The 15,511-nt window shown below is 26.9% G+C and overlaps 7 protein-coding genes across 7 annotated transcripts; 4 read left to right on the top strand and 3 right to left on the bottom strand.

The window, feature by feature from the left end:
• Positions 1 to 66: 66 nt before the first annotated feature.
• cgd4_840 (possible 60S ribosomal protein L24) lies at positions 67 to 468 on the top strand (the record flags this gene model as incomplete). The annotated part of the gene is made up of 1 exon (XM_625686.1): positions 67 to 468. The coding sequence occupies one exon, from the start codon at positions 67 to 69 to the stop codon at positions 466 to 468; it is 402 nt and encodes a 133-aa protein (XP_625686.1).
• Positions 469 to 1,184: 716 nt separating this feature from the next.
• On the top strand, positions 1,185 to 2,162 carry cgd4_830 (hypothetical protein; the record flags this gene model as incomplete). The annotated part of the gene is made up of 1 exon (XM_625685.1): positions 1,185 to 2,162. The coding sequence occupies one exon, from the start codon at positions 1,185 to 1,187 to the stop codon at positions 2,160 to 2,162; it is 978 nt and encodes a 325-aa protein (XP_625685.1).
• A 91-nt stretch (positions 2,163 to 2,253) lies between these two features.
• cgd4_820 (WD repeat protein) lies at positions 2,254 to 4,467 on the bottom strand (the record flags this gene model as incomplete). Its single annotated transcript, XM_625684.1, has 1 exon — positions 2,254 to 4,467. One exon carries the CDS (start codon positions 4,465 to 4,467, stop codon positions 2,254 to 2,256), a length of 2,214 nt encoding a protein of 737 aa, XP_625684.1.
• Positions 4,468 to 5,106: 639 nt separating this feature from the next.
• cgd4_810 (UDP-N-acetylglucosamine pyrophosphorylase) lies at positions 5,107 to 6,918 on the top strand (the record flags this gene model as incomplete). Its single annotated transcript, XM_625683.1, has 1 exon — positions 5,107 to 6,918. One exon carries the CDS (start codon positions 5,107 to 5,109, stop codon positions 6,916 to 6,918), a length of 1,812 nt encoding a protein of 603 aa, XP_625683.1.
• A 984-nt stretch (positions 6,919 to 7,902) lies between these two features.
• cgd4_800 (Yip1p like integral membrane protein) lies at positions 7,903 to 9,348 on the top strand (the record flags this gene model as incomplete). The annotated part of the gene is made up of 1 exon (XM_625682.1): positions 7,903 to 9,348. The coding sequence occupies one exon, from the start codon at positions 7,903 to 7,905 to the stop codon at positions 9,346 to 9,348; it is 1,446 nt and encodes a 481-aa protein (XP_625682.1).
• A 57-nt stretch (positions 9,349 to 9,405) lies between these two features.
• On the bottom strand, positions 9,406 to 9,654 carry cgd4_790 (small conserved protein; the record flags this gene model as incomplete). The annotated part of the gene is made up of 1 exon (XM_625681.1): positions 9,406 to 9,654. A coding segment is annotated over one exon (249 nt), but the record flags the coding sequence as incomplete, so codon positions are not given.
• A 344-nt stretch (positions 9,655 to 9,998) lies between these two features.
• On the bottom strand, positions 9,999 to 15,392 carry cgd4_780 (DNA topoisomerase II; the record flags this gene model as incomplete). Its single annotated transcript, XM_625680.1, has 1 exon — positions 9,999 to 15,392. One exon carries the CDS (start codon positions 15,390 to 15,392, stop codon positions 9,999 to 10,001), a length of 5,394 nt encoding a protein of 1,797 aa, XP_625680.1.
• Positions 15,393 to 15,511: the final 119 nt, after the last annotated feature.

Raw genomic sequence — 15,511 nt, 5'->3', positions numbered from 1 at the left:
CCTAATCAAGAAAAAATTCAGGGAGAAGAAAAACAAAAAAAAAGGAGTAAATTAAAAATTTGAAGGATGTCTACCGTCAAAACCACAATCAAGACGGATCTCTGTTCTTACAGTGAATACCGTATATACCCAGGAAGAGGAAGAAAGTTTGTTGCTAGAGATGGAAGAGTCTCCACATTTTTAAACCAAAAATGTGCATCTTTGTTCCACCAAAAAATTAGACCAGTTAAACTTAAATGGTCAGTTGGATGGAGAAGAATGAACAAGAAGTTGACCAATCAAGGAGCAACTTCAAAGAGAAGAAACAAAAAGACTGTTAGACTTCACAAAGCAATTGAAGGATTGTCTTTGGATGATATTAAACAGAAGAGAGCTCAAAACCAAAGCAATTCTGGTGCTGCTCAAAAGGCTGCTTTGTCTGAAGCTAAGGCTAGACAACAAAAAAAGAAGCAATCAAACAGGAAGTAAAGGATTTAATAGAGAGATAAAGAAAAACGGAAACAAAAAGAAATACAATATTGTTTATTAATTCATAATGATATTAATGAAGATAAATGTCATCATTCAGGGATTACTAACTTTTCTTAACATCTTGATACTATGATAATAATAATAACATGCATTTATTCGCAATATTCATTAACATCATTATTGTGTTACTACTCCAATACTAATACTCTTATTTTTATTATTTTTCTATTAATCCTTTGAAAATTGCAGAGGTCACAACTAGTTTAGAAGCTGTGTGCATTTAACTCAGCTCCCTAGAAGGAATAACATCATATATTCTTGATTGAAAGGAAAACTCTATTGAAATAAACAAAACTAATCATTAATAATAAACTCTCTGATAAATTAACTTTCCTATATAGGTATCATTATTTTTCTTGTAGTTTATTTTAATGTTTTTATACAAATTCTTTTCTTTTCTCACATTATACTGTCTTTAATTCTTTTTGTTGTCTCTTCCTTTTCTTACCTAATGATGCACTGAAAATCACGGGTACCGGATTTTTTTCCACGCTTTGGCGGGAAATCTCCGAATTTTTTTTAGCAAGTATATTAATTAGATCGAAAAAAAAAATTTGAAAATACAAAAAAAAATTGTAAAAACATTAATGTCCATATATTCATATATATATAAATATAAACAACATTATTCTATATATAACAAAGTTTAATTAATGAGTAAAGATGAAGAACTAGCGTTAAGAAAGTCTATTCGAAAATATAATACTAATGAAAGAGCGCTTCAGAAAATACAAGGTGATGTTTTAGAAAGATTAAGAAGAGCAACTGAATTAGAGAATCCTTACCAGATAAAAACGAATAGAAAAAAACAGCTTGATCAAACCAAGTATGAAAATAACCTTAGTCAAATAATTTGCCAAGATTATTATCCAGATCTAGATTATATGAATAAAAATAAAGATGATCATGAAAGTATTAAGTCAATTATTAATAATCCTCCAGGTACCTTAAATATGAATGATTTTCCTCATATTGAAGATTATGAAAGTAATAAAGATTTATTAGTCTGTAAAAAGTTACCAAATATCACTCAATTTCAATCTAAATATACTCATAAAGGCCATTTAGATCTTTTAGCTTTGACTAATCAAGATTTAATTCAAAGAAGAGAAAAGGAAAGTTGGATAGAACACCAAAGCTTCAATCATAATCTTAAAAGAGAAATGAACATCATTCAAATGAATCAAAAGAATTCTAATCAAATTAATGATTTTGATGAAAAATCACTTATATTCAATAAAAGTCAATCTAGAAGTAACTTTATGTTTCCAAATCACAATCATCATAATCAACTAAAAAAAGAAGTTAATACTCCTCAAGATAGAGAAAAGCTTATTAATCCTAGTAATACAAGATATAATTACATGGATGATTTTGAAAAAGATGAAAGAATGCTTCTTCTTAAAGAAATACAAACCAAAAGAAAACAAATTCATCTCGATAAAGCTCAAAACTTAAATCCTATATTTCTTGATAACAAAAAGACTTCTAAAAATTTACTTATGAAGTCCCCCCTTGTTAAAAATGCTCTAAGAAGATTAAATAAAAGTGATATACTTTTTGATAATCAGCTAAGAGATTCTTATTCTTACAAAGGTAATAGTAAACAAAGTCTTTCAAGAATAACCTAGTTATTAGAAAATTCAATTATATATTAAATATATAATTTCCAATATATACTAGGAATTAATCTAATACTATATTACATTTATATATCTTCTATTATAATAAACTTGAATAATTCAAGTCTAAGATTCTACATTTCCCATCATCACTTACTGTTACTAATGAACAATCTGAAATTGAACATGGAAGATTATTTTGATTATTATTACTTGTTGATACATTGTTTCCATTTATATTACCATTTAGATTATTATTATATAAAAGTTCAAAGTTCATTATAGGAGCATCATGAATTCCTTCTACTGTCCCAATTAGATTTCCTGATAAAGTATTAAATATTAAAAGATCACCAATAGGATTCTGTTTAATTTGACGATCCAATATTTTAAAGTTTCTTGATTTTAACATATCATTGACCATTTTTGAGTTAAATAAGTTTGATTTATTATTTACTCTTAATCCAATATTTGTAGATAAAGGATCTAATAATTCATCCCTATTTTGAATTAACATTGAATGATCTTTACTTAAATCCGAATTTTTATCTAATCCTAAGTTATGATCATCCATTAAATTTGAAACATTATTCATTATATTACTATAAGATGAACCAGTATCATCAATTGCAGAAAGAATAGTATATCTTTCATCAATCAAAAACGATACTTTTGAATGACAAGAACTTCTTAATCCTGATGAATACTTGACTAATTCTCTTCCCATTCTAAGATCCCATAATCTAGCAATACCATCTCCTCCTGAAGATATTAAATATTTTTGAGATAAAGAAAATGATAAAGAATGTACTGGAAATCCACTATGAGATCCATAAATAGTATTAATACAAGATAAATTAACAGAATCCCAGAATTTGATAGTACCATCTTCACTACAGGTACATACAATTGATCCATCTTGAGAAATTTTAATATCATTAATAGCAGAACAATGTTGATGAATAGGATGTGATGATGTAAATGAGTCATTTGTATGAATATCGTATAATCTTAAGATTGGATCTTGAGTACCAACAAAAAAGTGATCATCTAAAGGATGCATTTGTATACAGTTAATTGGAGAACTTTCACGAATATTTTGTATTGGTTTTTTTGAAATTCTGGATTGATTGTTATTATTAATATTAGTAATATTTGGTGTAATTTCATCCATATCTCCAGAATTACCACCAGAAATACCTTTAACATCATATATAATTAAAGTAGAATCAGTATCTCCAGAAATGAGTATATCTTTTCTAATTCGGTACTCTAGGGATGTAATAATACCTTTACTTTCAGTAAATGTTTTTTGTTGTGATGATAGACTAGAATTAGTACCAATTCCAAAAATAGATGAATTAAAAGTACCATTAATACCTTGTGAAGGTGCAGGAACAATTTTTACAATACCATCAGCTCCTCCTGTAGCAATATATCCTCCATTAGGATTTACAGCTAAAGCTCTACAGTATGGTCTATGATTAGATAAGACACTATTTCCTCTAAAATTGACAGAAATATTTGGAATAGTATTCCAAGAATCTTGTAATTTGATTTTTGATAAGTTTTCAAGGAAATAAAATTCTTTGCAAGGTTTTTCTTTTGATTTTTGATTTTCATGTTCATCATTAATAATTGGATTATTCTGATCATTTTCAGTTATAGGAGTAACATGATGATTAGATAAATCATCAGAAATATGATGTTTTGTATTTGTAATTTTATCATTAATATTAATTAAAGGATATGATTTCATTATAGCATTTGAATAATTACCTTTCTTTTTATAATAATACAGAAATCTGGATTTTGGTCGAATAGGTATCCATTGTTTTGTTAAATTCTCAAGATGTGGTAACACAGATTCAATTCTTTTAACGTAATTAGTACTTTTTAATTCTAAAAGATCATTATTTTCATGATTTTCATGATTTCCTTGTCTTAAATCCATTGGAAGATATGTAACAGTCTTATAAAGATTATAGAGGCAATTTTTATTAATATGTATTGGTATTGATGTTTTTGTTTTAATATGTAGTAACTGTGCTACTTCAATTAATCCATCATCCATTAATTGTCTCATAATTAATTCATATAGACTAATTTTTAGTGGTTCAAATTCAAGGTATTCTTTAATAGTTGAAGAGCCAAGCTCATTTGTTTTTGTAATATTAAGTTTATTTTCACCATAAATATTTGTATTAATGTTATTGCCAGAAGATGATTCATCTGTATTGATTGGCATAACACTGAGATGATCTTCCATACTATCACTCATTGGTATCATTTTTGTATTATCATTATTATTCATCTTATTATTATCATATGAATTTAAGGGATTTGAAAAAAATGGATGAATCAAAAAGTGTTTTTTTTTTTTTTTTTAAAACTTTGAAAATATATATTATATATGTGTTAAGTGTTTCTGATCAACTTATCACTTTCCCAAAATATTTCTTCAATCACTATAAATGTTCAGATTGTTGATTTATTTATTTTAGAAAGTTTTTAATAAGAAAAGATCAGGAAATACTATTATTATTCTAACTTTCTATTTTTTTTCATCCTTAATTTTACTATAAATTAATGGGTACCGGATTTTCCCGCCGGCGCCGCTATGTGCGTGATCTTAAAAATGAGCATGGAAAATATTATTGGTATAAGAGAGAGAAATAGAGGTATATAGAAAGAGAAGTAGATATAGAATTAATGAAAGAAAAGAAAGAGAGATAAATAGAAAGAGAGATAAATAGAAAGAGAGATAAATAGAAAGAGAGGTATATAGGAACTGAAATAGATATAGAATTAATGAAAGAAAGAGATAAATATATAGAAAGAGAGAATATATATATTAGAAAGAAAGAGGATTTGTGGTGCTTTTGTATACAAAAGACTTAAATTTAGAAAATAGGGTAGGAAGTGAGAAATTAAAAAAAAAAAGAACGTAAAAATGAATTCTATGGAGTTATTTGTAAGAGAACATTTAGCAAAGTATGGTATGCATGAGATAGAAGCTTTAATTGAGGATTTAAGTAAAGAAGAAAAGTATGAAATTAGTGGATATAATAGAGAAAAGTTAAGAAATTTGTATTCTGATTTAGAGAGTATTTTTAGAGATGAGAGATTTATGAAAGAATATAATAATATTATAGAAAGAGAAAAAATGATAAAAGATAATATGGATTTTGAAGAATTTGACAGTTGTTTAAATATGAAATATTTTCCTCCTAAAAAAATTGACTGGAATGGATTATTAGGAGATAATAAAGATAAAGATGAATCAAAGATCAAAAAAGTTATTGAACAAGTAAAAAAAGGAGAGATTGGAACTGATTTGATAAGTATAAATAAAAAAAATGATGAAATTGATAATAATAATAATAATAATAATAATAATAATAATAATAGCAATAATAGTAATACTTGTTTTGTAACTGAATTAGAAGATATTCCTAATAGTATTAGAGATTATATATATAAACATGGAATTATGAAATTAAAACAAGGAAAAGTGGGAATGATAATAATGTCAGGAGGAGATGGATCTAGACTTGGTTATAATGGTCCAAAAGGAATGTATCCAATAGGAAAAATAAGTAAAGATAGTTTCTTTAAGATTTTTTGTCAAAAGATACAGAGTTTGATTAGATTAGTGTCAAAAGAAAATTATGATCATGATACTGATGATTTGAAGTCTAAGGAAACTAAATATTTAAAAGAAATGAAAGAAATTCCTTTGTATATTATGACTTCAGAAAACAATGATTCTACTATTAAAAAGTATTTTAAAGAAAATGAGAATTTTGGTTTAAAAAATATTACTTTCTTTAAACAAGATTCTGTACCTAGTTTAAATATAAATAATAACTATTCATTCTTTTTAAGTAAAGATTTAAGAATAATAAAATCTCCAAATGGAAATGGAGGAATATTTAATTGTATGAGAAAACAAGGTATAATTAATGATATGAATAATAAAGGTATTGAATATGTATTTATACATTGTATTGATAATCCATTATGTAAAATATGTGATCCTTTTTTTATAGGTTATTCTGACCTATTAAATTTACAGGTATCTACAAAAACTATTCATAAGAAAGATATTAATGAAAATATTGGTAGTATTGCACAGAAATTTATTCAAGATTCGAACAAATCAAATAATATATTACCTTGTATTATTGAATATACAGAACTTAATAAATTAGGGGATAAAAAAGAAAATTTTAGATTTGGTAGTATTGGAATACATTTATTTAAACTTCAATTCATACAAGAGATCTCTAATAAAATATTTGAATTTCCATATCATATTGCAAAAAAAAAAATACCTTATTTAAAATACTTGAATGATCATGATAATTCACGTTTGAAATTCTACATTGATCAACCTTCTGAAGTTAATGGGATAAAATTGGAAACATTCATTTTTGATTCTTTTGCATTTACTAATATTCCAGTTCATTGTATTAATGTATCTAGAGATGAATTTTCTCCTGTTAAGTCAATTTTTGGACAAGATTCACCAGAAACTTGTCAAAAAGCTATTTCAAACCTAAATAAAAAGCTAATAAATCGTGCTTTAAATATCTCTGAAGAGCTCTCACTTTCTTTATTTAATTATATTGAAATTTCACCTTTGGTTTCCTATTATGGAGAAAATTTGGACCATTTTACTCAACTCAAAACTCATAACAATCATAAATTTATTTATATTAATGATTATGAACAAATCATTCTTCTAGATGAATTGCAATAGATAATAGTTTTAAAAACTATAAAATATTTCTTATTTTATTCTTTCGTTATTTTTTTTGTTTTCTATTTTATACTTGGCCATTTTATTTCCATAAATGCATGCACTTTGGCGGCAAATTCAACGCGCCTATTTACCGGTATAATGCGATACCTTTACTAATCAACTTTTTTTTCGGATATAAGAAAATCGTGAAATTTTTCTTAAATATTCAAATCCAAATTCTAATTACATTTCTTCCTCTTTTTAACTTTCACCTATTTTCTGTTTTTCATTTTTTTTTAACTTCTCCTACCCTTAATCTCTAATATAAGAGTAGGAAATATTTGACTATTTTTCTTTTTTTTTGATAACAGCCTAAATTTTCTTTCCCCACTTTTTATTTTACATAATTTCCTCCCATTATTGTACTATTTTCTTATTTTCACATTGTCTTCTTATTACTACATTAAATTCTCATTCCTCCTTTTCATCTAGTTTTCCTTTCTTTTATAGGCTTCCAAATACAAATAAATATGCAATATAAATTAGAAAATGGCGGGCTTCCCATTTTTAGAATTAAATTATAAAAATAAAAATGCAATAATAGAAAATAGATACAGGGCATACGTATTTATATTATATCATATATATATATATATATATATATTCATATAACAAATTTATTTTGATTAAGATTAAAAGTTTTTGTAAGGTATTGAATTTATTAAATGAACTTGTTCTTTTTCTGACCATATTATTCGCCTCACACACATTTCTACAGATAAATCCTGGAGTAATTAAGTATAAAATTAAAATAAATTAATAAATAAAATTTTGGCGGGAATTCTTGTGGCATAAAAATTGTATAAAGGTTTGAATTAGAAAAAATAACTAAAAATATAAAATAATAAAAGATCTTTAAAACTTGTTTTACAGAGTCTAAGAGAAATATATTAAGGTATTTACAATCACTTGATTAAGGTAATTTTTCTGGATCTGAAAAATATGGAACAACAGGTAAACGGTTTTGGAAATACATACAATAATAGTGTGGGATTTGGAGGAATTAATAATAATTACGATAGTAATAGTGGTGATAGAAATGCAAATTCTCTTCAATTTTATACAATGAGTAAACTTAAGAATGATGGAGGAGGAAATGAAATCAACTCGTTGGTAGGAATGGGAGGAAGTGGGACTACTACTGGAGTAGGAATCTCAGGATCATCTGGAAACAATAAGATGTTTAATAATTTAAACTACTCAAATTATAATTATAATTTAGCAAAGACAAATAAAGGAAATCTTTCTCAAATACCGAATTCTAACTATACAAGTGACAACAATAATAATTATCATAATAATAGTAATAACCATTACAATCACCCTCCCTCACTTAGCTTTAGTCCCTCATCATCCTCAATGAATAATAATATTCCTAGGAAGTCTCCATTCAACATAAGTGAATCAAATAATCAATTTGGAGGAAGAAGCGAACCAAGCATAGGAGGAAAGGGAATGATGGAAATGGCAATGCAAGGAAAACCTGGTAATAATGATGACTTTAACCAAGTAGTAGGTTCAGGAAACTTTGGAAATGTTCCATTAGGTCCAATGTCAACTCCATTTCCTCAAAATGGGAGTTCCAGAATTCAAACAGGAAATGGTATATTTTCATCAACTGGGAATTCTCCAAATTCAATGGATCATCCTATACAGCAAGGAGGTAAAACATCATCATATTCAAGTTTGACAAGTCTCATAAAATTACTTAATCCAGGCCTTTTATGGACATCAGGGCAAGATAATTCATCATCATCTTCTTCATCTAGTTATGGTGGTGCTTCAACTCAACAAGGAGGAAATGATGATGATTATGACGATATTCTGAATGAACCTCCCCTTTTAGAAGAACTTGGAATTGACCCTGAAAATATTGCAAGATACTTAAAATGTGTAATTATGTTCAAAAGCATCAAAGAATACTCTGGAAATAATAATATATGTACGAAAAGTGATGGATCACCTAATAATCATGAAATTGAATGGGATATGGCTGGACCCATATTATTAATTGCATGTCTTGGATTCTTCCTTCTATTAGCAGGGAAGATACATTTTGGATATATTTATGGTATAGGAATTCTTAGTTGTATTGGAACTTATATTTTACTCAATATAATGAGCAGCAGCCAAAGTATTGATTTATATACTACAATGTCTATTCTTGGATATTCACTCCTCCCAATTGTAATTCTTGCTGGTATTTCTGTTGTATTTTCACTTAGATCTAAAGTTGGAATTATTATGGCCATATTCTTTAATATGTGGAGTACTATTACTGCTTCAAGATTCTTTGAATATACTGTATCTCTCAAACACCAAAGATATCTTATTGCTTATCCTATTGCTCTATTATACGCTAGTTTTACAATTGTTACCATATTTTAATTCTTGAATTAACTTTTATTAAAGAATCTTATTGTTTTTGTTGTTTTATCTGCAAAATTAATTATTTGGAAAACATTGAGAAAATTCCAACTTTGGATGTTTTGTATCAACATGCACCTCCAGGGTTTGTCTATTTGCAGTACACATAAATGTTTGTTTACAAATATTACAAACTATACTCAAAATCTTCTCCTTTTGTTCTATTATTGATTTTCCAGTCTTTGGAGCTGTTCTATCTTGTCTCTTTTGTGCTCTTTGTCTATCAATATCTCTTTGATTTCCTCTTGACATCTTTATTTCCTCCTTTTATATTAAATTTCTTAATTCTTTTTTTTTAATCTAACTTTATGTCAAAATCTATTATAATTATCTTTATTCTTCTAAGATCTGCTAGCTCTATTGACTTGTTCCAATTTTATTTCCTTTTCTTCTAACTCAATAAAATATATATCTTTCAAAATCAATATCAAAAGAAAAAAGAACTCACAAAGTTTTTTCTCTTGATATTGATATTCTACTTTTTTATCCTTTTAATTTTGTTTCTCTTCCTTTGTTTCCTTTAATTTTATCCATTTTTTTAGCTTTATAGACGTAATTTGTGTGTTTCCCGCCATTTCATTTTTTCTTCTTAACTTGATAAAATAAATTTTTTAAAAGTCAGAATATTCACTAAAGTCACTTTCTTTTAAAGAATCACTAGAAATATTACTAACAGATTCTTGATCCTCAATTTCATCATCATCATCTTCTTCTTCCTCTTCTTCCCCATCTTCCTCTTCTTCCTCACTTTCTATGATGGTTTTTCTCTTACCTCTTTTTGGTCTGGAAATTATTTCATTTTCACTATTTTGGCTGTTCTGTTTCTTCTGACTTCCAGATTTCGCTGTCCTACTTTCAATATCTTCACTATCTTTACTTTTGAATAGGTCTGTAATCTTAGTCTGCTTAGTTGCAGGAACCCCTCCTGAAGAGGAAGAACTAGTTGTAGAAGCAACTTTTGTCAGATTTGAAGATAAGGAATTCAAACTTTGATTTAAGCTATTTACTAGATTAGTCCTTTGTTGCAATCTTTGCAACANAGATACGGATTCTAATGGTTTTGAAGAGGAACTTTCAATATTCTCCTTTTTGGTGGAAGTATTATTACTAGTACTAGAACTATTTGTATTGCTAATACCAGTACCAGCAACACCACCACCTATTCCACCAAATGAATTACCTCCAGTACTCTTTGGAACCTTTAATAATCCCTGCTTCTTATCTTTTGAAGAACTTTTAACTGAAGAAGTATTCTTTGCTTTTTTAAGATTATTCAATTTTGTCTTTCCTTGATTATCTGTTTTTGATTTATTAGCTAAAGTCTTTTGAGTACGCTTTCCTTTATTTCCTACTCCACCATCATCACTGATATCATCTAAATCACTTGTGAGATTGTCAAATTCCTCATTTTCTGATTCTTCATTATTTAGTATAATTCGATCATTAGAATCATTAGAGTTATCAGAACCATAGAAATCATCACCAATATCATCATAATAATCATCTTCATCACTGTAATTATCTCCATCAATATAATCATCTTCTTCATCAGAATCATCAATTCTGCTTTTTTTTGTAGGTTTTGCACTAGTCTTCTTTAAATTTGATTTTTGTGGATTCTTTACTTTTAAACTTTCTTGTTTCTTTGTTGTTTCATTTTTTCTTTTTCTAGAAGCTCCTGTCTTTTTTTTCTTTGAATCATTCCAATCTACAGAAAGTCTTCGTTTTTGTATCAAGCTATTATGTTCAGCCTCAATCAACTCATCTTGTGTCTCTTCCTCTTCAATAACCTTAAGAAGCTCATCTAACTCAGTATTCCAAATCTCTTCAATACTTGTTTTTAATAATTTTTCGTATTCTTCAGTCTTTTTAATTAAATCAGCCTCCAAAAGTTCCATTTTTTCTTTTGTCAAGCTCCAAAGTGGCATAGAAAGTAAGTAATCAAAGAGTTTTAGCTCATTTCCTTTGTTAGTTTCTCGTGAATAACTAGTACTTTCTAGTATTCCATCTTGTTGAGATGATTCTAAATAGTCAAATGAATTCATTTCAAAGTTGATATAATCCATAGAATTATCACCAGAATCAACAAAGCTTGGATTTCCTCCAATTCCACTTCCAGAAATACTATTTTGTGCTAAATTACTTCCTCCTACTCCTACCCATTGAGTTAATTCTTGTACTTGTTTAATAGATTTAATATTATTCTTCTTTAGATCAGAAACCAAGGTTTCCTTGCTTTTATTACTTAATCCAATAACTCCTTGAATAACTAATTTCAAAAATAAGATCTTTTGTTCTAGTAAACATTTCTCATAATTTAACTTTGAAAGTAAGTAATTCTTTCTTTTCTCGTACATTTCCAATCTTATAGGAATGAATTCTTTTAAAATATCTAATTCAGTTTCATATCTTACAATTCTACTATTATGATCAAATAATGTCATATTACTTGTTGATAAAGTTGATTTTAATCTAAAAATCTTCTCTATACCTTCCATTTCTGCTTGTTGTAATTTTTCTGGTCTCATTCTAACAGTAATATGAACACTTTCGTGAGATGAATTATCCCTATAATCAATTATCCATGAATTCTCAATATTATCATTATCTGCATTAGGAGCAGGTAATAATGTTGATTCTAACCATTCTTTATAATCTTGTGTCCATCTCCTAACTGGGAGTTCAGTAATTACTAGGGTCTCTTCATTCTTTTTGTACCAATTCCCAAAAGTTTCATAATTTGCTCCAAGCTCTAATGTTTCTTCAATTATACCATTTCCCATATTATTTGTTCTTTGAATTTGTTGAAGATCATCATCTTCAGCATCAACTTGTGATCCAATCAAAATACTACTATTGCTTCCATTATTAAAACTATTGATTGCTGTCTTTTTTCTATTATTATTTCCACCCCCATTACTTGCTGAATTCTTTTTAGATTTTTGTTTTATAGGGAAAATTTTTCCTTTGAAAGATTTATACCAAGGAGTCATTGGAACCATCATCTCACCTTTTAACATTCTTTTTAGATTCATAATTATATCTTTTGGATTATAGTTAGGAACTGAACTACTCCAACCTGTACCAATTCCATCAGTACCATTTACCAAAATCATTGGAATTATTGGAACGTAATATAAAGGTTCAATTTGTTGTCCATCATCATATAAATAAGTTAATAAAGGATCATCAGCCTCTGGGAAAATATATCTAGTCCATTTAGATAGCTTAGTAAATATATAACGAGCAGCACTTGCATCTTTTCCACCTTCTTTTCTACTACCAAATTGACCACATGGTTCTAATAGATTTAGATTATTACTTCCAACAAAATTTTGAGCCATATTAACAATAGTACTTTGCAATGATGATTCTCCATGATGATAAGCACTATGTTCAGCAACATAACCAGCTAATTGTGCAACTTTAAGTTCATTATTAAGCTTTTTTTTAAATGTTGCAAAAAGTACTTTTCTTTGTCCAGGTTTTAAACCATCTAATAAATTTGGAATAGATCTAGTAGTATCATATCTACTAAATAATACAAGTTCTTTATGAATAAAATCAAAATATCTTAAATTTCTGCATTGATTATTAATAGAATAATCAACATAAGTTCCTTCTTTATAAGATTCAATCCAGTTCTTTCTATCTTCAGTTCTTTTCTTACTAAATGCCATATCAATGGCTTCATCATCTTGATCATCCATCCAATCAAATTCAATACTATGATTTTCAATCTTTGTAAAATACTCTTTAAATTCAAGATCTGTAGATGTACCTAAACCTTTATAATACTTGAATCTCCATCCATTTAAGTTTGATGAATTATTCTTTCTCCATTGTTCATATTCATATAAAGTAAAGAACGAGATTTCATTAGATCCTTTTTTAGCTTTAACAATAGGAGTTACAAATTGTTTTAAGAATCCTCTAAAATGAATTAAACTTGGCCAATAATAATGTATTAAATTAATAATGAGTCCTTTAATATGACTACCATCATGATCTTGATCAGTCATTAGCATTAAAGAACCATATCTTAAATTGACTGGTCCATTATCATATTTTTGTCCAATACCTAATCCCAATATTTTAAGAATATTTTGTATTTCAACATTACCAATTTGTTGTTTAAATGAAGCTTCTCTAACATTTAAAAGTTTACCACGTAGTGGAAATACTCCAAAATAGTCTCTACCAACAATAGATAATCCTGCAAGACAAGAAGTTTTAGCAGAATCACCTTCAGTAAGTATAAGAGTACATTTTTTAGAATGGGGTCCACCAGCTTCGTTTGCATCTTCAAGTTTTGGGATTCCTAAAAGTCTGCTAGTTACTGTATTTTTTTGGTTTGATTTCATTTTCTTTTTTAATTCCATACTTTGTTTAAGTTGAGCCCACATTAATACATTTTCAACAATTGAACTTTTTACGACACTATTAATAGTTTTCTCAGATAATGTGCATACTGATCCAAATTTTGAAACTTTTGTTGTTAAAGTTTCTTTAGTTTGAGAGTCAAATGAGGGATTTACAATAAGACATTTAATAAAGATCCATATATGATTTTTAACGTGGTTACTTTTAACATCCATTCCACCTTTATTTTTAGTTTGAACTTTTTTAAGAATAGCATTGATTAAAGGATCTAATACATAAGAAATATGGGTTCCTCCTTTAATTGTGCAAATTGAGTTAACAAAAGATACATGTTGAAATTGTCCTCCATCAGATTCACTAATAACAATTTCCCATTTTGGAACACTTTCATATATTATTAGAGGAGAGTTTGTATCACTACCTCCTCCACCGGATAATATTAATGAAGATGATGATCCATTACCATTTTGTCCTAATTTTTTCTTCTTGGAATTTGAATTTGAGTTTTTTTTCTTAGATGATTTAGGTTCATCATCCCATTCATCATCTTCCATAATATCTTCTTCAAAATTATTATCATATTCATCTTCATTTTCAACATTGTAATTTTCAAATTCATCATCATAACTATTATTTTTCGACATATTTTTTTTGTTTGTATTTCTTAATGTTCTTGTTGTACTTGTTTTCTTTTCATTATTATTATTATTATTATTATTGTTTTCAATATTATTAGTATTGTTCATTCTTGATTTTAAATAAAGTAATGTGTATGATTTAAAATCTTTAATAGGAATTAAAGAACCATTTAAATATACTTTAACACCAGAAGTACCAGAAATATCATAAACTCTTTTATTTAGTAATGAAATAATATCATCATCAAAATCTTTCATATTACCAAATCTTGATAAATCTGGTTTAAAAGTAATTTTAACATAAGATTTTCCTGAGTAATTTTCTTTAATATTTTCTTCACTTTTTTTGGACATATTATCATACCAAGTCATTTTGAAGATTCTTCCAGTATTATTATCACCACATTCTACTTTAAATTCTTTAGAGAATATATTAGTAAGTTTTGCTCCAAAACCATTTCTTCCTCCAGTAACTCTATCTTCATTATCATCATAATTATCAGAAGTTAATAAATGTCCAAAAATTAATTCTGGAACATATACTTGATGTTCTCTATGTATTTCAATTGGTATTCCTTCTCCATCATTAAATACAGTAATTTCTTTTTTTTCTCTATTAATTTCAACTTTAATACAAGTACATTTTTCAAAAATATGATTATTTTTAGTTGAAATTTCTCTAGCTTTAACATCAGCAGCATTAACTAAGATTTCATCAAAAATCTTATATAAACCAGGTACATAATTAATGGTCTTATAGACCATTTTCATATTTGAATCATCCCAAACCCATAATGCTTGTTCATGAAATTCTGTACTTCCAATATATGTATCAGGTCTTAGTAATATATGTTCAATTTGTGTTTTTTTTTGATATCTTTCTTCAACTGTTTTTTTTGATTTATTTACCATTTTTGGTTTACTTGTTATTTTACTATTACTAATTAATTCATTATTTTCTAATTGATTTTCTTCTAAAATCATCTTTTCTTTTTAAATATTAATATTAATAGTTATTTGATTCTTATTTTATTATCTTTATCTTTATTTTCTATTTGTAATGATTAACTTTTATTTAAATATAAATAAATAAATAAATACAT

This window comes from Cryptosporidium parvum, chromosome 4, assembly GCF_000165345.1.
Source record: "Cryptosporidium parvum Iowa II chromosome 4, whole genome shotgun sequence".
Taxonomy (NCBI): Eukaryota; Apicomplexa; class Conoidasida; order Eucoccidiorida; family Cryptosporidiidae; genus Cryptosporidium; species Cryptosporidium parvum.
This window is presented reverse-complemented; position numbering and strand designations above follow the sequence as displayed.